This window comes from Cynocephalus volans, chromosome 10, assembly GCF_027409185.1.
Source record: "Cynocephalus volans isolate mCynVol1 chromosome 10, mCynVol1.pri, whole genome shotgun sequence".
NCBI classification, from domain to species: Eukaryota; Metazoa; Chordata; class Mammalia; order Dermoptera; family Cynocephalidae; genus Cynocephalus; species Cynocephalus volans.
Window position 1 is genome coordinate 92,042,248 of NC_084469.1, and position 20,925 is coordinate 92,063,172.

Here is a 20,925-nt window from a genome sequence, read left to right on the forward strand (position 1 = left end):
GGAAGCCGGGGACCGTGCACCTGACCTGACCTCGTGTTCTCCATCAGGAACGACAGCTGTGTGTCTGCACATCCAGGAAGGCCTGGGATGCGGGTCAGGTGGAGGGTTTAGCAGCAGTGTCGACACGCTGGGCGGGGACCCGGCCCTCAACAGGGGACTGTGCACACTCCGGAAGCAACCAGCAGCCCCTTCCCCAGCCCTTGACCTGGTGGGACCCGAAGCCCCTGGACAAAGCCGGACACTAATGACGTTGTAAGGACAGCTTTTCGTCAGTGACATACAACTGCACCAGGAAAATGAGAGAAGTGACTCAGCTCCAAGAGGTGATGGGGAAGAAAAGCGAGTGTTTAAAGACTACAGAGTCTCAGTTGGGGAAGATGAAAAAGTTCTGGACATGGATGACGGTGATGGTTATGCTGCAATATGCATGTAGTTAACGCCATCGAAATGTATACTTTGAAATGGTTTAAATGGCAAATATTGTTATCTATACTTAATCACGAAGAACAAAGGAATGAAAGACCAATACATGACAACATGGATGACCTTTGCAAACATCCTAAGGGAAAGAACACAGACACAAAGGCCACATAGTGTATGAGTCCATTTTTATGAAATGTCCAGAACAGGCAAATCCACAGACAACAAAAGTGAATTAGTGGTTGCCAGGAGCTGGGGAGAAGGGAATAGGAAATGACTTCTTAATGGGTACTGAGTTTCCTTTGGAGGTAATTAAAATGCTCTGGAACTAGATAGATGGTTGCACACAACTGTCACTGTACTGAATTCCACCGAATTGTATTCTTACAAATGGTTAAAATGGTAAAATTTATATCAAGTGAACTTTTAATTTAAAAAAAAAAAAAAAAAAGCAGCTTTTTGGAGCCCTGGTTATTCCAATAACACTTGGGACCAAAGCCCAAAGGTCCTGGCAGAAACTCCTCTTTATTTAATATTTTTTATTTTTGTTTGGCTATTAGACCATGTAGGAATCCTAACCCTTGACCTTGGTGTTATAACACCACACTCTAACCAACAGAGGTGACCTGCCAGGCCCCAAACTCATTCTTTATTATAAACCAGTGGCTTTTATGTCCGGACAGCAAAGCACCAAATGATGCCTTAATATACACCTTGCAGATAATCACCACATCACCACATGTGTGGATGAATTTCTGTTTGTTTGTTTGGCAGCTGACCTGTATGGGGGATCTGAACCCCACCCATGAAATTTTCAGGCTGAGCTCTGACCAACTGATCTAACCAGCCAGCCCCCACAGATGGATTTTTGTCCCTAATGTTCTTCCTCTATACAGGTGGATTTCTTTTCTTTTTTCTTTTTAAAAGACTAAGATCACAGAAAACACTTTCTCTGACGACAACAGAAGGAAATTTAGAAAACTCACAAATGTGTGGACATTAAACAACACTCTCCTAAATAAACAATGGGTAAAAAGAAAAATCACAGGGAAATTAGAGTACTTTGATATAAAGATCAAACCACAACATATCAAAATTTGTAGGATGCAGGGCTCATGCAGTTCTTAGCGGAAAATTTATACTTGTAAACACCTATATTAGAAATAAGAAAAATCTCAAATCACTAATGTAAACTTCTACCTTAAGAAAATAGAAAAAGTACAGCAAACTAAACGCAAAGCAAACATAAGTAGGAAATAACAAAGATTACAACAGAAATATATGAAATGGGGTATTAAAAAATAGAGAAAATCAACAAAACCAAAAGTTGATTCTTTAAAAAAATCAACAAAATTTGCAAATTTTATGTAGACTGAACAAGGAAAAAGAGAGGACCAAAATTACTAAAATCAGAAGTAAAACAGGGGCATTATTACATTGTCACTATGGCTTTTGTGGGGATAAGATTGAGTTTCTTCCTTTTTCTTGTTACACTTTTGTTCTACCAGTGGATTTTGTTCTTTCATTGTGTATTCGTGGTCATGATTATTGTTTTTCAGACTCCAAATGTGGGACTTCCTTGAGGATTTCTTGTAAGGCTGGTTGTGTACTGGTGAACTGCAGTTTTTATTTGTCCGGAAAATACACTATTTTTCCCTCATTTCTGAAGGATAGCCTTGCTGGGTACAGTATTCTTGGCTGGAAGTTTTTCTTTTAGTATTTTGAATATATCATCCCATTTTCTCCTGGCCTGTAGAGTTTCTGTTGAGAAGTCTGCTGTTAGTCTGATAGGGGCTTCCTTGTAGGTGACTTGCTGCTTTTCTCTGCTTCTTTTAAGATTATCTCTTTGTCTTTGAGCTTTGCCAGTTTGACTATAACATGTCTTGGAGAGGATCTTTTGGACTGCATCATTGAGCCTCTTGGATCTGAAGGTCCATGTCTCTCCATATATCTGGGAAGTTTTCCATTATTATTTCATTCAATAGGTGGAACACTCAAGATTCAAACGTTTGTGTGCTTAAGGTTGTCTACTAGCTCTCTTAGATTTTCTTCATTTTTTAAAATTCTTTTTTCCTTTTTTTGTCTGCCTGGGTTTTTTTTTTTTTTTTTTTTTTTCTTTTTTTAAGATGACTGGTAAGGGGATCTTAACCCTTGACTTGGTGGTGTCAGCACCACGCTCTCCCAAGTGAGCCATGGGCCGGCCCCTGCCTGGGTTATTTTGAAAAGACTATCTTCAAGATCAGAAATTCTTTTGTCTCCTTGTTCTAACCTGCTGCTTAGGCTATTGGTTGTGTTTCTTATTTTATTGAGTCAATCTTTCAGTTCCATGGGTTCTACTACATTTTTTAAAGTATTAATCTCTTTGTAAATTTCCTCTTTCCTTTCCTAGATTTTTTTTTTTTCTCATTTCATTATGTTGTCTAACTTAATATTCTCATATCTCAGGGAGTTTCCTTAAGATTGTTGCTCAGAACTCCTTCTCAGTCATTTCAAGAATTTCCTGCTCTAAAGGGTCTGGTATTTGAGAATTACAGTATTCTTTTTGTGGTGTCATATTTTCTTCAGTTTTCATATTTCTAGATCTTTGTTGATGTCTGATCATCGGGTAAAGCAGTTCCTTCTTTTATTAGTCAGGAGTGGGCTTTGAGGAGAGAGATGTCCTCTTCTTTTTCCCATCTCCCACTGGTGACTCTCCTTGTGTCAGTGCAGTTGAGTGTCTAGTGGGCATGGTGGCTGTGGCTGCTGCTGTGGCATTGAGCCACTTTTTTTTAGCAGCTGTGGCTTTGGCAGTGTCTGTGGTAGGCCACCCACACAGAAGTGGTGTTTTCAGTGTGCTCTCTTGCCTGCTTCCGGGTGGAGGGGGCTGCAGCCCATGGCTCCTTGCCTAGGACCCCAGGCATGTTCTCTTACCTGTTTCTGTGTGGCTCCTTGCCTAGGACCCTGGGCATGCTCTCTTACCTCAATGCAGGTAGATATTCAAAGCCTATATGCAGGTTATGACCTTTCATGTTTTCCATTGAGATCTACAAAAACCCCAATATCTTGAACAACACATCATCTCCACATTGCCTATGCCAGTGATGAAAGGACCTGGACAGTTCCCTGGAGTGTCTCCCAGGACTAGCACAGACCATCCCCCACTTCAACTGTGAGGGGCACAACGAGGCCAGGGCAGTCAATGCAGGAACCAAATGGGAATGTTTTTTCCAGATGGGGACACTGCAGGATCTTCAAAAACTCCCACAGGGGTGGGAGGAGATGAAGGTGGAGTGGAGCTGTAAAGGCATCTTCTCCAAAGCAATAACCTGGCTATAAAATAAATTTGAGGAGAATGTCCCTATGATGCCAAAGGAGAAGGTCTGGGAGCCTCAACTCACCCCATGGTCTGACCAGGTTCTTGACTCTGCCACAGGAAATAATTCAAGAGCAGAGAGACCAGGTTTAATGTAATGAATAAGAGATACAGATTTCACAGAGAGAGTGCATGCAGCCTAGCCCCAGAGATTGAGCAGGGCCCACTCCAAGTTTAACACAAAAGTAAGAAATACACAAAGTTTAACATGGAGCGCAAGCTAGCTGAAGAGACTGAGTAGCCACCTGCTAAAAGTAAGCTTAACACAAAAGTAAAGCACACACCCCTCAGCCAGTGAAGTGTAGGTTGGCCCCAGGACAGTGAGCCACAACCCCACCTTCTGCCAGGATTCAGCTTTTGTAGTTTAGCTGTCTAATACATACTCATGCAAGCCAATGAATGTTCAATCATGTGGCTGGTTCCCTGTTACGTAACAGTCTTGCACATACTCAGTCGGCTCCTTTTAGGGCAGGTCCATTGGTCAGATTCTGTCACATGCACTGAACGTATTCAAGAATATTCTGTACTCTTTAGCACCCATAGTGGAAGATCATTCAGAAGATAAACTCCCTCCCCCTGCACATGCTTGGTCACTCGCGTCGTATAAGCCTTTATAAGTTCCTTTTACTGAGCATGCTCAGCCACTGGATTTGCGTTAAGTCCGACCCTTGTGGTCTCAATCTCCCTGGGTTGGTACTAAAAATAGGTCTAATAAGCAACAGTAATTCTCCTCAGGGGAGGGCCAAGAGGAAGGGCCTGAGACCTCAGGGAGTGTCCTGAAACCTGAGCCCATGGAAACTGAGCACCTCCCATCTTGCTTATACATCTTTCAGGGGGAAAACTAGAATGCACAGAATGCTTGGACGACTGCATTCTTTACCTGAGGTGGCAAAATGTTAAGAAGAATGAAGACTTTACTGGCTGAAGTGAACCTCAGTAGGTTCCAAAAATAGTTTCTGAGCAATTTTTCCCATAGCCCTTGCATGGAGGCTGACAATAGAATATGAGATGAATAATCCCTTGCCCCTTTTATTCTTATGAAAGTTAAAGTTGCTTAATATCCAGGTTAATGTTCACTAACAGAAGATGGAAAGGAGGCATGTTGTTCAAGTGAATGTCACAGAAATATTCCCTCTTGGTTCGTCCCTCTGGGAGAAAAGGGACCATGCTTTTCTTCCCATTTAGATCACTTAGGGTCTCTTTGATCTTCTGACTGACAAGGGCCACTTTCCATCTCTGTATCAAATGGCCTGCAGGGATGCTTCTCTGGCCTAGGGCATGGTCTTGTAGCTGCTGCACTCACTGGACCTGAGTGGGCTTGTTTGTGCCAGAGGCATGACAGGTGCTCTGGAAGCCAGAAGAAATGGACAGGGGAGAGATCTATGCAGCCTTTGCAGAGCGGGTTCCTGTCACTGAGTAATTCCAGCCTTTTTTGCATTGGAATTTCCTCACCAGTATCTCAGATTCGTTCACAAAGTTTGCTATTGCTTACGGTGACACCAGTTTGTGGGTAAGCCTTGAAGGAGCTGGATTGAAAGATGTCACCATATGGAAGGTATAGATCACACCTCTCGATGGGATCCCTCTACACATAGGAAAGACTTCTTTTTGGACACTTTTCATCAAACTTTTTCTTTTTCACAACACACCTATTAAGCTCCTGGTTTCAAACAGTTTCAACATACAGCTAACCCTTCTAATTACTTGGAAGAGATTTTACTTAGAAGACTGTGGGACTTTTTTTTGGTTTTTTTTTTTGAATTTTTAATGCTTTTTTTCTGAATCTGGCTGTGATGTTTTGGAGGGATATCCTCACAGTGTTTCCTCCGAGTTTGTGCCATCAAACCTTGACAGGCCCACGTCTGGCTCCAGCAACACTGTCTACGAAGCCATGTATGCCACAGCCTGTGCCCCATGAGATGCTTCTCATGAGAACAGACCTAGGGGCTGGGGAGAATATGGATGCCAGTGCATTTCCTCTGACAGACAACCCCTCTCAGTTACACTGGCTTCAACAGATGCCCTTTGTCCTCAGAGTCTGTAATTTATTGGACTTATCGGTCACAACAGTAGCATCCAATGCATGACAGGCATAGAATCTTTCTCTGGAGTTACAAATATATCTGTACTTGTTCCCTTGGAGGAAATGCTTCAGAAACACAAGGTCTCTACTTCAACTAGTTGATGTCGGAAGTGTACTCAAATAGAAGATCCTGCTGGTGGGAATGTTTGGTCAGGCAGGGTTCAAGGTCACCTCTTCACCACACAGGAGTGCTTTTCCAAATGGGTTATTTTCCAGTCTCACCCACTGTGTTTTCAAGTGACTGTAGAAAGGAGTTTTTTTTTTAATCCCTCTTCTGTCCAAGACACTCTACTGCTGGGTTTGCATAATTCATCTCACTTAATTCTGGACCACCTTGAAAAGGCTACCTCTATCTCCCAGTTAAAGACAAAGAATATAATTCTAAGAGAGATTAGGTCCATGACCCAAAACCTAACAGTGATTCCTGCAGAGTTAGCTCGGATCTGAAGTCAGGTATTTGCAGAGTTCGCATCATTCATAGAGTAAGAGGGGGGCCCCTTGATCTCAAGTTCAAGGTGTACCTGGCATTTAAATTAGCATATTAGGACATGTATTCAAAGATACATATTGGAACACATGCATTTTAATACATAAAGTTTTATTGTGCCAAGTGTGTCATCTACTATCTTTTATGATAGTCACATGATATTGTGTTGTACAATGCAAATATTCCTATTTTTATACTTGAAAGTTAGCAATGCAAGTGATTTTCTATACAGGTAGCATCTAAAATATTTAAAATGTTTTCTTGTTGGGATTGTTCTATTTTTCGAATTCACTTTTCATTACATGGCAATGCATCTCATTTAGCTCCATTGTAACCTGGGGAGCAGCCAGGTTAACAATACTGCTGGGGAGCAGGTTTCATCATATGAGAAAAGAAAACATCTGGCTCGATATGATACTCTGATCTACGAGAACTTTAGTGCTGGACTGTAGATTCTGGTGAGGGTGGGACAGTTTGTCCCTCAGTCTCCATTGGGTCAAGAATATGCCATCCAGCAGGACGTGACAGAGAACCCACTGGGTTCACTGAAGTCAGGTGCAATTCTAAGGTTGGATGTACACCTGCCCTAAGTCCCACAACAGAGCTCTGGCATGAAGTGATTATACCCCTCACTGCCTCTCTGCCTTTCTCATCAGATGCAGACCAGTGTGTGACGTATCCACATGACCAAGGCCCAAACAGTAGCAGAGATGGCTGTCTCCCACAGGCTGTGACCTTTCTAGCTTTCGAGGACCCCACGGGAAGTACTCTGGCCAGCACTGCTCATTCCTTCTCTGCTCACATCTGTGGTCCTGCGGGTCTTTGTGAAGCACCAAGACCCCAACCAGACTCTCAGCTGCACCGTTCTCCTCTGCCCCAGCTCAGCCACCTGTGTCCCCTGGAAAGCCACATTTGGAGTCGTGTTCACTGCAGCTATTTCCTCTCTTTTGGCCAAAACCACCGCTGTGGTCCTGGCTTTCAAGGCCATGCCCCTGGGAGGAGAGTGAGGCTTTGTTGAGTCCTCCAGTGGACAGACCGGAGGGGCTCCCTACAGGGGTCCCCGGAATCCTGGGGGTACGAGCAGTCACAAGTGGGCATTGCTGAGATGGGAAGATCAGAGGGCAGAGGACAATTGGGGAGAAGAAAGAACAGGATTCAAGAAAAAAGAGGGAGAGTCAGCTCCAAATCCTGTGTGTGGTCTTTCAGGCCCGGCCAAGCTCTACCTGGAAGACCTCCTGGGGAAGCCGCCCTCCCTGCAGACGTGGTGACCAGTGGTGCAGCCTCTGAGAACAGCTGCAGGCAATGTCCCAGACCCCTGGCCCACGTGTGCCTTCTGAGCACAAGTGCATCCATATGGAAGCCTTTACTGGGGGCCTTCAGCAGAGGACTTCCAGGCTCCTCTGGTGAGGGTCCTTACTGGGGAGGGGAGAGCCTTGGACTCAGCGCCCAGGACTTTTCCATGCAGACTCTTCCCCCCGCCTCGGGGTCCATAACCTGGAGGAGCCTTTTGTTCAGGCCAGCCCCCCAACCATGTGCTGACCCTTGACCCTACTGTCGGGGGTGGGAGGTGGCCTCCTGAGTATACATCACAGTGCGTGAATTTTGTGAATTTACTCTGGCTTTGGCTTGTTGTCTTAATCAGCCCCTGGATACCTGTGCTCAGCTGAAAGTTCCCTCCCCTGTGCTTAAGGGATTCAGTCCTTGGAATAGCCATAAGGAACAGAGGCATCGATACCATTTGTCAAACAACTGCCCTATTTTACTAAAAATCCACACATACTTTACATTTTACAAAAACAGCATCCATCGGATCTCCTGGTCCATTCCCTAACGCCACAAAAGAAAGGGGATATCCAAGGAGCTATGAGGACAGGCCCCACCAAAGCTCAGGGCTTCCCAGGCACCCCCAGGACCTGCTCTAGTGCAGGGGGTAGGGGCAGAGGAGCCCACTCACAGCTCCCATCAGCCTGGGGCCCCTAGAGCCATTCAAATCTCTTATCACCTAACCAGGGCCAGAGGGGCCACATAGGCAAGGGCCCTGCCAGGACCTCAATGCACTGACCTCAGCCAGGGCATCAACTGGACTCACAGATGGCCCTGTCCGGGTGGGCTCTGGCCTCAGGAGGAGGAGACCGGGTACGCACAGTGGTTGCGGTCAGTGTCGCCCAGGGCCAGCGTCAGGGACAGGCTGGGCTTCCGTCCCAGCTCCTCGTCCTCTAGGCAGCGCTGCGGAGGACGGGCTTTGAAGAAGTCCGAGACATAGCGCACCTGGGAGAGGGAGGAATATGAGAGACTGGGTGGGGCCGGGCAGGGAGGTGGGTGTAGGAGTTAGCAGGAGGGGAGGAATGGGGTCCAGGATGAGGTGGGGGGGTGAGGGTGAGGAGGGAACCCAGGAGGGGAGGGGCACTGTGGTGGGCAACAAGAAAAGCAGGTGCTGGATGGGAAGACAGGCTCTTGGGGGAAGACTACAGTAGAGAGGACAGGGTCCCTGGGATGGGAGGGCCAGGTGGTTGAGCGGGGGCTAGGTCCTGGATTGGGGTCTGTGGACAAATCCGGGACAGGGCCCAAGAACTCACAGTGAGGCCAGCCACCAGTGCTCCCTGCAGGAGGCCGACGAGGACATCACTCCAGTGGTGCTTGTGGTCAGACACGCGGGTGTAGCCCACGTAGAGGGCAAAGGCCAACAGGAAGAACTGGACTGTGGGACGTAGGAGGCGAGCCCACTTCCAGCAGAGCCGCGCCTGCACATAGAGCTGGGGTGGCGCAGGGGATGTGGTCAGCCTGGGTGCCCACTGCACAGATGGGAACACTGAGACCTGGAGAGCTGGGCAGGTCAACCCAGGGCCTCCAGCTTTTATGAACAAACTGGCCAGGCCCCCCCATCACCACCTGCCCCCAGGGAAGGGGAGGGATGTAGGCCTGGTTGCCGGAAAAATGGACTCACCACCAAGAACATCATGCAGTACATCCCGAAGGAGGAGTGACCCGAGTAAAAAGACAGCCTGAGGAGAGAGACGGCAGCAGGGGTCAGGGATGTCCAGGGCACAGCGCAGACAGTCCACAGTCAGAGATCGAGCAGCTCCCTCAGCATCTCGGGTCTTCAAAACCCTGGCTGGTCCCTGTCTCCAACTGCTACGTTTCCCAAAGTCTGGGACCCAGACCAAGGGAGGATTTCACATGGAAACGCAGCCAGCACGAGACACCAACAAATCCCAGTGGGAGAGCGTTCTCTCTGTTCTCCTTCAGTTCTGACAAGGGAATGAATGTCTCTAATAACTGCCGCCAACAAAGACACTGTAGGCCCGAACTCAGAACCCAAGGCTGACAATTGCATCCAGCAAGCAGCAGCTAAGGCCATAGCTCTGTTTTCACTGTTTTCCAGGATTACTTCCTGTCTGTGGTTAACTGAGGGAAGTTTCATGTTGTCTTTTTATATAAATTCAAGATTTACAAAACAACATCAATGGAAAACAGAAAATGGCAGAGCAAGGAGCTCCAAAAGTAAGGAAAACACTGGCAAAAAGGTCACAAGCACCTGTGCTGGAACACAAGAAACTAACAAAAGCTTGCAGCAACCACAGGAACACTTAAGCAAGACTAACCAGCTGAGTCTCAGTGAGAACACACAGTTTTGTGGCATTTGAACCCACCCTGTTCCCACTCTCCTGCCACCAGATCGCATTCCCAGCACAGGCACCAGTCTGGCGGCTCCCTGGAGCACTGGCCCACCTGAGTGGTATTTGTCTGGAAATGCTCTAGAGAATGAAGGCTTGAAATCTAGAAGGCCAGAGCTGTGTCACCTCAGGGCAGCCCTGACCAGGCCTGGCTGACCTTTGGGCAGAGTTGTAAATATGCTGAACGACTGTTCGGTGTTGAAGTGCTGCCTCAACATGCACACAGGCCCTGCTGCAAACTCTGAGAGACTTTTTTTTTGGTTCCAGGTTTTAAGGAAATCTCTGTCCAATCCCTAGCTGACCACTAAGCTGACATAACAGAACTTCACGGCCACACATGATAAAGAAAACAGACTACAAAACTGATTCATAAACATCACTAAACAAACACAGAACAATAACTACAACAGACAGCAACAACAAACTTGGGGGGGATTAGAATCACATTTCTGGAGTTGCTACATTATAACATTCAAAATGCCCAGTTTTTAACAAAAAATTACAAAGCATGTAGCAAAAAAAGTGTGGACATTACGGGGGCGGGGGGGGGGATCTATTAATAGAAGTGGTCCCTGAGGAAACCCAGATGTTGGACTTACTAGATAAACACTTTTTTTTTGTGGCTGGCTGGTAACTAGACAAATACTTTTTATTAGCCATTTAAAATAGGTTAAATGAGCTAAAGGAACTATGAGCACGATGTCTTACCAAACAGAATATCAATAAAGAGAAATTGTAAAAATGAACCAAACAGAAATTCTGGATTTGAAAACTATGTATCTAAAATGAAAAAACACGTGCTCATCAGCAGACTTGAGAAACACAAAAAAGTCAGCAAACGTAGAGATAAGGCAACTGAGATTATTCAGTCTGAGGAACAGAAAGAATGAAAGAAAGTAAGCCTCACACACCTGCGGCACCCACTGGTCACACACACGTACACGGAGTGGGAGCCCCAGGAGAGGAGAGAGAGGGCAGCAAGAACACTCGAAGAAACATTGGCTGGAAACTTCCCAGGTTTTATGAAAAACATTCATCCATACATCCAAGAAAGTAAATGAACTCCAAGTAGGAAAAATTCAAAGGGCTCCACAGAGGCACATCGTCATCAGACTGTTGAAAGACAGTGTCAGAGAGACAATCTCGAAAGCAGCATGAAGGGACTCATATGTACAAGGATCCACAGTAATGTAAGACGCTGATCTCTTATCAGAAACCGTGGAGGACAGAAGGCAGTGGGATGATATATTCAAATTACTGAAAGAAGGAAAAAAACCTGTCAACCAAGAATTCCATAGCTGGCAAAACTATCCTCTAAAAATGAAAGAATAATAAAGATATTCCCAGATAAACTAAAACAGAAAGAATTAATTTTTAGTACACCTGCCCTATAAGAAATGTTAAAGGGAGTCTTTCAGGGAAACACTAGACAGTAACTCAAATCTGCAGAAAGAATAAAAAAACACCAGTAAAGGTCACTACAAAATATAAGTCAGCATTAATGTATTTTTGATTTCTAATTCATACTTTTTTCTGTATGATTTCTAAAACACTACTGCACAGAATGACGATTATAAATCTGTTGATAGGTACACAATATTTAAAGATATAATTTGTGACTATAACATCATGAGGGGGCAAGGCTATGTAACAGCAGACTATTTGCATACCGTTGAAATTAAATTGGTATTAATCTGACTTAGATTGTTATAAATTAAGATGTAATTGTAATCCCCACTGAGAAAATAACTCAAAAACACACAGTAAAGAAAAACAGGGAATAAAAATGGTATACTAGAAAATATGTATTTAACGGGAAAGGCAGTAATGGAGGAATTGAAAAATATATACATATAATATAAAAAATGATAACAAAAAAAGAAAACAAATAACCAAATAGCAGAAGTCCTTCCTTATCAGTGATTACATTGAATATAAATGGATTAAACTCTCCAATGAAAATGCAGAGATTGGAGAATGGCTTTAAGACAACATGAGCCAACTTTATGGTGTGTACAAGATACTCGCTTTAGATTCAAAGACACAAGTAGGTTAAAAGCGCAGATGCTCCTTGACTTCGACGGGGCTACGTCCCAACAAACGTATCAAAAATTGAAAATATCTAGGTCAGCTGGCCCGTTAGCTTGGTTGGTTAGAGCACAATGTTATAACACCAAGGTCAAGGGTTTGGATCCCTTTACCAGCCAGCCACCAGAAAAAAGGAAAAGAAAATATCGACCTCAAAAATGCATTTAAGTGGGACAACCCCTTAAGGGGTGGCCAGTTGGCTCAGTTGGTTGGAGTGTGGTGTTGTTAACACCAAGGTCCAGGATTCAATCCCTATACCAGCCAACCACCAAAAGTAAATAAATAAATAATGGAAGTTTTTTTAAAAAGAAAATAGGTTGGTGATTGCTGGGGTGGGGATGACACCTAGTGGGCAGGGGGTCCTTTTTGGCGTATGACTCCTTCCCCTGCCTCCCCAGCGTCTGCAGGGTCCAGGCCCACGGGCACATCAGGCCTGGCCCTGGCCCCCCCCTTTTTCATCTGGAAAACTCGCTCTTCACAGTCCAGGACCTGGGGGCTTTCTCCAGCACCCACTCTAACCATGGAGTAGGGGTGCCTGGGGCTCGGGCTCCCCCAGCCTTGCCCAGCGTGAGGGCTGCTGGTCTGACACCCACCTGGCCTCAGTGACATTCAGGGGGTTTCCCTTGCACACCTCCAACTGCACGTAGACTGAGCAGTTGACCCGGCTCCAGTCGGGGTCGCAGATGGCCAGGAAGTTGGGCCGCAGACGGCCAATCATGTACTTGGCCAGGTCTGTCAGTGACTGGCTCACAGCAGCCCCAAACAGGAACGTCCCCAGCACCTTGTAGACGGCGGCCACGTAGTTGTTGAAGTCAGAGCGTGAGTAGAGGCGGTCTGTGTACACCAGGTAGGCCTCTCCCACAGACACCTGTAGGGGGCAACCAAGGGGCCTCAAGTCTGGGCCACAGCAGCGCAGTTACAGGGGTCCTGGCCCGTCCCTGGGACCTTCTGGGCCCCGGTCCTCACCACTGAGCAGAGTTTAGGATTCCTGGCTTCCCTGAGGCTGCGGGCCCTTTTCCCCACAAATACCACCCAGAGTGAGGCTGTGCCACCACCCTCCCAGCCTTTATTCTCTCCAGGGTGGATTTTTGTCCGCCCCCCACTTCCCACCACGGTGCCTCCGAGCCCTTCCTGCCTCACCAGGATGACGGTGGCTGTGATGGTGACCCCGGCCATGAGCCCGTGGGTGATGGTGTCTGGACGGTAGGGGTAACGGATGGATTCATCACCACAGTAAAACCCTCGCTTGTAAGGGGTGTTCACCAGGGTCAGGATGGCGAAGGGCAGAGAGGCTGTGGCGGGAGAGAAGCCCAGAAAACATGTGATTCTCCCTAGCTGCACTCCCAACCAGCTGGGCCTCGGGTCCCACATGCCAGCCCCACCTGGGGCCTGGACACCAGCCTGGGCCTCCTCCAGGCCTCCCACCTCCACTGGCACTAGACAGCTAGGAGGCAAACAGGAGCCAACTGTACCATTAAACCCGCTATGGCTCCCCAGCACCCTCAGATAAACCCATCTCCCTGTCTCCCCTCACTCACACCCTTCCTGCCTCTTTTCTGCTCCTTGAACAAACCCAGCAAACACCCACCCCAGGGCCTTTGCACATATACTTCTCTCTGCCCCTAAAATCTTTGACTTCCAGTCTCGGCTTCATCTCCCCAACTGTCCCACCCCTGGTATCTCCTGTAGAAGAAATTGTCTGTTCTTCACGTCTCTTGTCCCCAACCACTTGTGTGATGCTAGACTGAATCTGCACCATCCATGTGCAAGCACCAACAGGGGCCTACTGTGCTCAAGGCCTGGCCAAGGCAGGTGTTCAACGAGATCTGCTAAAATAAGGCAGGAACACGACACAGTCAGGGGCTCAGCTGAAATGCCTTCACTCACGCAATTGTCCCTATATTTACTTTCTCACCAGGCCATGAGCTGGCCACACAAGTGACCAGGATGGGCCCAGTCCCCGGCCTCAGGGAGCTCAGTCCAACAGCCTGGGGATTAAAGACACATTCTGGAACCACAAGTCATGACTGAGCTATGAAAGTTGTCACTTCAGCCCTCGGACTCCTGGGGCCCAGCTGAGCCAAGGGCAGCCAGGTAGCACAGCACAGGGCACAGAGGGCAGCTCCCACTCCACAGGGCAGGTGCCGGATAATAACAGCCCAGGTCAGCCACCCAGAGACAAACCCAGGCTGGGCGCCCTTTGCCCCAGCAGGGCGGTGCAGGTGACAAGTGTAAAAAGGTGTGCCTTCTCTGGGTGGCATGGGCAGGAGAGGAGCAGGCCTTCCTCCAGCTCCCCCCGCAGGGCCATTCGATGATGTTTGATTTGGTGGATGCTGAGTCTGGGAAATCCTCCAGTGAGGGACACAGAGGGGTCTGCCTCCCAGAGCGACGAGAGGCAGAGGGAGTAAAGGGCAGGGAGGCCTTCAGGAGGAAGTGAATCTGGGAAGAGAGCACCAGGCAGGGGCCACAGGCAGGGCAACGGCCTGGAGGTAGGACTGTGCCTTGCAAGTTGGAGCAGGAGAGCAGGTTGGGGCTGGACGACTTTATGAGATCAAGTCAGGCCCCCTCTCCACGCCCAAGTGGGCAGAAGCTCACAGGGGTCCCTGGGAGGCCCAGGTAAGCCTGTCCCACCTTCCTGCCCTGCACCTTCTGCTGGAGATTCAGACACCCCCACCTGACTGGGAGCTAGGCCTTCCCTCTGCCTGCCCCAAGGCAAGCTCTGTCACTTCATTTAGACACCTGCCCGCACACCAGCTCCCTTATCCCCACCCAAAACCTCACTGTGGACTGAACTGTCTATGTATTCAAGCTGCTGGAACAAAAGCCCCCGGTCTGCAGGGCCGCCACCCCCTGGCACACAGCAGCAACCCCCAACCCAACCTCAGTTCTGCCTCCCACTGCTGTGTGACCTCCCGCAGGCGGCTCGACCTCTCTGAGCAGCAACTGGGGAAGACAGTAGCACCTACCTCATAGGCTGCTGGGAGGGAAAAGGTTAATTTTTCGTATGTCGCTCAGTACCTGTCATACAGCAAGTGCCACATACATGCTTAAATAACACAGGTACTCAGGAAATGGTACCCAGGGCTGGCAGGTGCCCCTGGGGGCGCTGGGCTGTCTCCTGGCCCACCCCAAAAGGGGTTTCTCCGGGACACAGGGTTAGGGTTAGGGTTAGCAGGAACCAGGTTGGGGGAGGGGAGACGGTGAATCCGTCCGGAGGGGGTCCCCGTCCTCCTCCCAGGGTAGAATTCAGCGGCCATTGTCCGCCCGGCCCAGGGCAACCACTCGGCCTTTGTTCCCGGGGCCCTGGGGCCGGGGCGGGGCGGGGGGGAGGGCGCCCCCGGGGTGCCCCCTCCCCCAGCCTGGCCCGCAAACCCGCCCGACAGGTTTGGTCCCCGCCCGCCCTGAGCCCCGCGCTCGCCTACAGCCCGGAGTGCCCTCTCCAGGTCCCTCTAGGCCCCAGGGCAGAGGGTCTCCCTGTGTGTCCCTGGGTGGGGCGTGCAGGACCCCGGGGGCGACCCGCGGCCACGCCCCCCAGCCCAGCCACCTCCACGGCCGCCGCCCGCCTGAGTCACCATCACCGGGGGGGCGGGGCGGCCCCTCCCCCCTCCACGGGGACTTCCTGCTGCTGCGCTGGGGGGACGCCAGCCCCGGATCCGCCTGACGCCTCTCACGACCCCCTCCGGGGCCCAGGGCACGCCGGAGAAACTGAGGCCCGGAAGGCGCACGCAGAGGCGAATCGGGGGGCGCAGGAGGGTCGCCCGCCGCCCCCCGCCCCAGGGGTCCCTCGAGGGTGGGTGGGGGCGCTGCCGCCTCTGCCCCCCGCCCTGCAAACTTTCCTGGGGCCGGGGACGTGTCTGTCCCGGGGAGGGGGCCCCCCACACCCGGGTGCCCCCAGCTCTTACCGACCAGAACGCACAGCATGTCGAGCAGCACGAAGACCCACCTCCGCTCCATGTCGCCTCCGCCCCAGGCCGCGCCGGCGACCCCGACGCCGGTCCCTGGTCCCTGCGCGTCCGGCTGCTCCCGGCCCGGCCCGGCCGCGGGGTCACATGGCAGCGGAGGGGAGGGGACGGCGGGGCGGGGACGGCGGGCGGGCGGGCGGGGCGACCCGGGGGAGGGGGCGGACTCTACCCCCGCTGCCCCGAGTCCCCGATCCTGTCCCCGGTGCGGTGGCGCGAAGGGGACCTCTCAGCTGGGGGGGGCGTCAGAGACTCGGAGAGTCCGGGTCCGGGCGTGCCCCGCGCACCACGGCTAGGGACAGTTGAGTCCCCGGGACGGGGGGGCGTTAAAAACGCAGGAAGAAAGCGGCGGGCGAGGCGGGCAGGGAAGGGACAGCTCCGTACTCCGGGAATCCGCAGGGTCCTTTCCTCCAGTACTCAACTCCTGGCCCGGCCTGCGTCCCCAGCACGCGAGGAGAGGGCGACCCTGGGCACCGCCGGGAGCGCAGCCCGCGCCGAGGCAGGACCGAGCCGGGTCCACCGGGCCCGCCGCCCCCGCGCACCTGCAGCCACTGCACGGAAGAGCGTGGGGGGCGCGGCCTGACCACGTGGCGCAGGACCTGCACCCCCCCACACACATACACCACACCGGGTCCTTGAGCGTGAGCGGATCTGTCATGCAAGGTCACAGTGGTAAAGGGAGGGGCTGGCCCCCCGGGCCCGCGGCCCCTGACCTCCTCTAAACCACAGTTGCCACCACCATCAGCCCCGCTTCAACAATCCCAAAACAGACGGTGTGTCTCGGCCCCTTTTACAGGTAAAGGGAGGGGCAACCCCTGGCCCGAGCCCCCAGGACGCTGCTTGCTGGAGGGACAGACGCCTGCACCTGGGGCGGGCTCGTCACTAAGAAGCTCTAAGGACCAAGGTTCCTGGAAGAGTCAGGGTGCCCACCCTCGCGGTGGGGGAACACCCTAACCCGCCCGCACACACAGGTGGCTCAGCCTACCCCAGGACATCGCAGACAGACAGGCGGGGAGAGCCTCCCAAGCCGCACCCCAAAACCACTGTCCTACCGGACCTCTTCTAGAAGAGGCCGGCTTAAGCTGCCCGCTGGCTGCCCCCGCTGTCACTTAGTCTCTGGGTCCAGTTGCTCGTTCACTTAGTTTTTCAATCATTCGTTTATTCACGTATGCAAAGTGCGTGGAGCTGTGACATCTACAGCTTGAGAGTGCCCTGTCCCAGCATGGATGCTACCCATGTGGGGCGGGCGATGCCATTGCTGTCCCCCCACCTCTCTACAAGTGACCACCACCCACAGCACTCTGCCCAGATGGAGAGGACGCAACATTGCACTGGAGCCAAAGACATGCCGGTCACCTACTAAGCACCTACTGTGTGGGGGGGCAGGGGAGTGGGTGGTGGGGTCTGCAGAAAAGAAAAGACTGGGAGGCTCCTGTGGCTCAGAGGGCAGGTAGGAGGGAGTGTGGCCTGTCCGCTGACCAGATGGACACAAGGAGCTGGAAGGCATCCCCTGTCCCATCCTTCCTGTTGGGTCAGGATTTGGGTCAATCTTTAAAATCCCTGGGCAAGGTCAGGATTAAAACCCAATGGGACAACGACAGTTAGGATTAGGGCTAGGATTGGGGTCACGGCTCCTGCATCTGCTGACTGGGGTCCCCTACACCTCAAGTAACTTGACAGACATGCCCCTCTGGAATGTGCTTCAGACCCCCAGTGGGGACAGCAACTGGGCTGGAACCAGGAGGGGGCCGACCCTGGCTGTCACCCTCGGTGTGGGAATCAGGGCTCAGCCTAACCTGACTGGTTCCAGACTTGTTTCCAAATGGCCTGTTGTGAAGATTGATGAGTTACCCGTGAAGGGTAAGAAAGACGCCTGGCACACAGGAAGTGTCACCTGAGTGCAGACCCAAGGTCATATTGGGGATCAGGCTGTGGCCTGGGGCTCCGGGGCTGTATCCTACACAAAGGGGATAGGACAGTGCCTCCTGCCTGGGGTTGTAGCAGAGGTTAAACAGTTTGATTTCAGGGCCAAGCTCAGCAGGAAGCATCACATGAGGGTAGCAACTGGGTGTGTTCACTAGGTCAAGTTGTAAAAGGCGCCACTTCTTCCTGGGGTCTAGGCCGGGAAGAGATGAAAACCAGCCTTCATGTTTAGAACCCAGCACCACGAATGCAGAATCCCCAAAGTGCACATAGCTACCCAGATTTTGCAATCTTTGGAGTGCATCTTAATTTAGGATCACGCAGCCTTAGAGTTGAGGACAGGGTGACCTTCCAGCCCTTACTGCACACCTGCCCCTGCCCATTGGGTAAGCTCTGAGCAGGACATGTGGCCTCTACTCCAGGGGTGAAGCCAGGTCTGCAGCCTTCAGCAGGAGGTGGCACAGGGCGCTCCCTGCTGGACACACAGGAAGAGCTGCACATGGCCCGGCCTTCCTGGACACTCGGATATTCCCTCAGTGCCAGCACGGAGTGGGCCCTGCACACCCACATCTCCAAGTCCTCCCTATGACAGCCCTGGAATAGGGTGTCCAGACTTAGCAAATAAAAATACAGGACACCCAATTAAATTTGAACCGCAGAAGAGCAACAAACCATTTTTCAGTACAAGCATGTCTCAAGTATTGCATGGGACACACTTACACTAAGATATTTGTCTACCTGTAATTCGAATCTAACTGGACATCCTGCATGTCACCTGGTGACCCGACCCAGGAGCCACAAACAAGGAAAACTACAGCATGAGAGGAACAGCAGGGTGGGGTCCCCTACACAGCCTGGGCCAGGGAGGCTGAGGCTCTGGGGCTGTCAGATGGGCGTCTTTCCCCGTCCCCACTTCCATGCTCAAGAGCGCTATCTCCGGATATGTGCCCCCTGAGGACGGGCTCAGGCCAGGGGGGTAGAATGGCATTGCTCCCTGGCATCTCCACTGACTCCTTCCAGAACAGATGTCCACATTTGGTTAGAATGTAGGAGGTCACCAAAGACCTCCACCCCACTGTCAACAGAAAACACATGGTGAACTAAAACAAACAGATCAACTTTTCTTTATGGCATCAAAGAAATGAGGACCGGCTGGCCAGTTAGCTCACTTGGGAAAGCGTGATGCAGGTAACACCAAGGTCAAAGGTTTGGATCTCTGTACCAGCCAGCCAAAAAAAAGAGCTGAGGACGGTTAGCATCTGTGCAGAGAGGGCTGAGTTTTTCTCCATGATCCACAGCCAGTAACCAGTGGGGGACCTCCCAGTCCTGAAGGCCTAGCTGACAACCCTAGAGAGCCTGGGCGAGTGGGTCCTCCCGGTACTCTGCCTGGGTCTGGGCTGGAAGGCGGAGGGAGGAAGTGCTGCTGGCAGGAAGGGCTCGATCCCACCACCAAACAAGCACAAGCCCAGCGGGCCCACTCCTGACACAACATCCTGCGTATGAGCAGGAACACATCAGTGCACAGTAATTACTAATTATTAGCTCATGTCGTCCCTGAGGTTAGCAATGGTACCTCCCAACTCCAAGCCCCCACCCCGAGATAGGTTAACCAAATCAACCTCCCTAAGGCATACCTCTGCTCCAGCTCAAAAACCACTGAAGTGCCCGCTACCTCCCCCAAATTTTCAAATTCCTTGGTGTCTTACTGCCTGACACTGTGCCGCCCTCTGGCTGCAGCACTCACCCACACCTCTGGACCCAGTAGCTGCCCTTCCTGCCTCAAGATCTGCTCGTGCCGTCCCTCCCACCTGGAACGCCAGGTCCTCCCTCTGAGGCTTGGCCAGCTGCTGATTCAGTCACGGGCGTGAAACCCACAAACAAACCTTCCCCACAGAGTGGGCGAGAGGCACACGCTTCCCACAGGGGCCACAGACTGAAGTCTCAGGCCCATGATGGGAAGCACACCTGAGAACGAGGCCCATGTGGGACATTTAAGTGCAAGTCCCAGCGTCCCTGGACTGACCTAAGAGTGAGACTTCCAGCACAAAGACAGAGGACAGCAAGAGCACTGTGTTAGAGCCAGCTGGCTGGGAGGTGTGCAGAGCAGTCCTGGCACCTGTCAGACCCAAATGCACACTAATTAAAGGACTCCTTTAACAAACCCCAAGCAGAAAGCAAAACAGCAAAGATTCAAAGGAGCTCTTATGGAGAGTTTAAAGAATGATGAAAAAATGGAGAATTTCAGCAGGAGAAAAAACGTGCAAATACTAGAAATAAAATACATAATATGTGAATTAAATACTGTGAGAGGGGCTAGATACTGGTCTGGAATATCAGAAAAGAGGACTGGGGACCTCAGAGACAGGCCAAATGGAAGCAGAGAGAGAGAGAGAAGGAAACATACAGAGAACCTGTGCCATGAAGTGTTTTTTTTTTTTCTTGGCTTCTGCTGGTGCAGGAACGGAACCCTGGACCTTGGTGTTATCAGCGCTGCGCTCTAACCACAGAGATAACTGGCCAGCCACACACCTGCTACTGACGCCCACGAGAACAACAGAGCAACATCAGCTCCAAAGCTCAGGTTAAAAAAACTCCACATGGAAAATCAGACACGTCACAATCCCACCACTGAAGTCCAGACATGAAAAGAAAATCATACGTGTGATTTTCAGAGAAAAGCATGTCATGATCTGGGAAGCTGAAGTCCAGGAGTAAACGGAACATCTTAAAATGCTCAGGGGAAAAAGTCCACCTAGAATTCTGTATCCTGCAAATGTACGCTTCGAAATTAGAGGAGGAACTGGGGCCTTTCCACGCAGACGTGCACAAGCTCCCCCCAGCAATGCAGAGATCAAAGCAGTGGCACTGCAGTCCCAAAGGGAACCCCCCTGCCTTGGAACCGAGAGCTCACGAGAAGACCGGCAGTGAGGAGCCAGAAA

General features: G+C 50.9%; 1 protein-coding gene across 6 annotated transcripts; it reads right to left on the reverse strand.

The window, feature by feature from the left end:
- Window positions 1-6,464: 6,464 nt before the first annotated feature.
- PLPP2 (phospholipid phosphatase 2) lies at window positions 6,465-16,151 on the reverse strand. 6 transcript variants are annotated; one of them, XR_010024604.1, is made up of 7 exons: window positions 16,007-16,151; window positions 13,245-13,396; window positions 12,698-12,972; window positions 9,287-9,344; window positions 8,919-9,134; window positions 8,405-8,610; window positions 6,465-7,240 (listed from the first exon to the last, which is right to left on the reverse strand). XR_010024604.1 is itself a non-coding variant. In XM_063110474.1 (6 exons), the coding sequence occupies exons 2-6, from the start codon at window positions 13,278-13,280 to the stop codon at window positions 8,461-8,463; spliced, it is 735 nt and encodes a 244-aa protein (XP_062966544.1). In that variant the 5' UTR covers window positions 13,281-13,396; window positions 16,048-16,151; the 3' UTR covers window positions 8,080-8,460. The 6 variants fall into 6 exon arrangements, 4 of the variants coding, with proteins under 4 accessions (XP_062966544.1, XP_062966543.1, XP_062966542.1 ...); XR_010024603.1 differs by having other exon boundaries at window positions 6,465-7,334; XM_063110474.1 differs by lacking the exon at window positions 6,465-7,240 and having other exon boundaries at window positions 8,080-8,610; window positions 16,048-16,151.
- Between the last annotated feature and the right edge of the window lie 4,774 nt (window positions 16,152-20,925).

Coding starts and splice junctions, on each gene's coding strand:
- PLPP2 (XM_063110472.1), bottom strand. CDS start 16,058: ATGGAGCGGAGGTGGGTCTTCGTGCTGCTCGACATGCTGTGCGTTCTG. Junction 9,345..12,697: donor CTGAATGTCACTGAGGCCAG/GTGGGTGTCAGA, acceptor CTCTCTCCTCAG/GCTGTCTTTTTACTCGGGTC. Junction 9,135..9,286: donor ACTGCATGATGTTCTTGGTG/GTGAGTCCATTT, acceptor CCATCTGTGCAG/TGGGCACCCAGGCTGACCAC.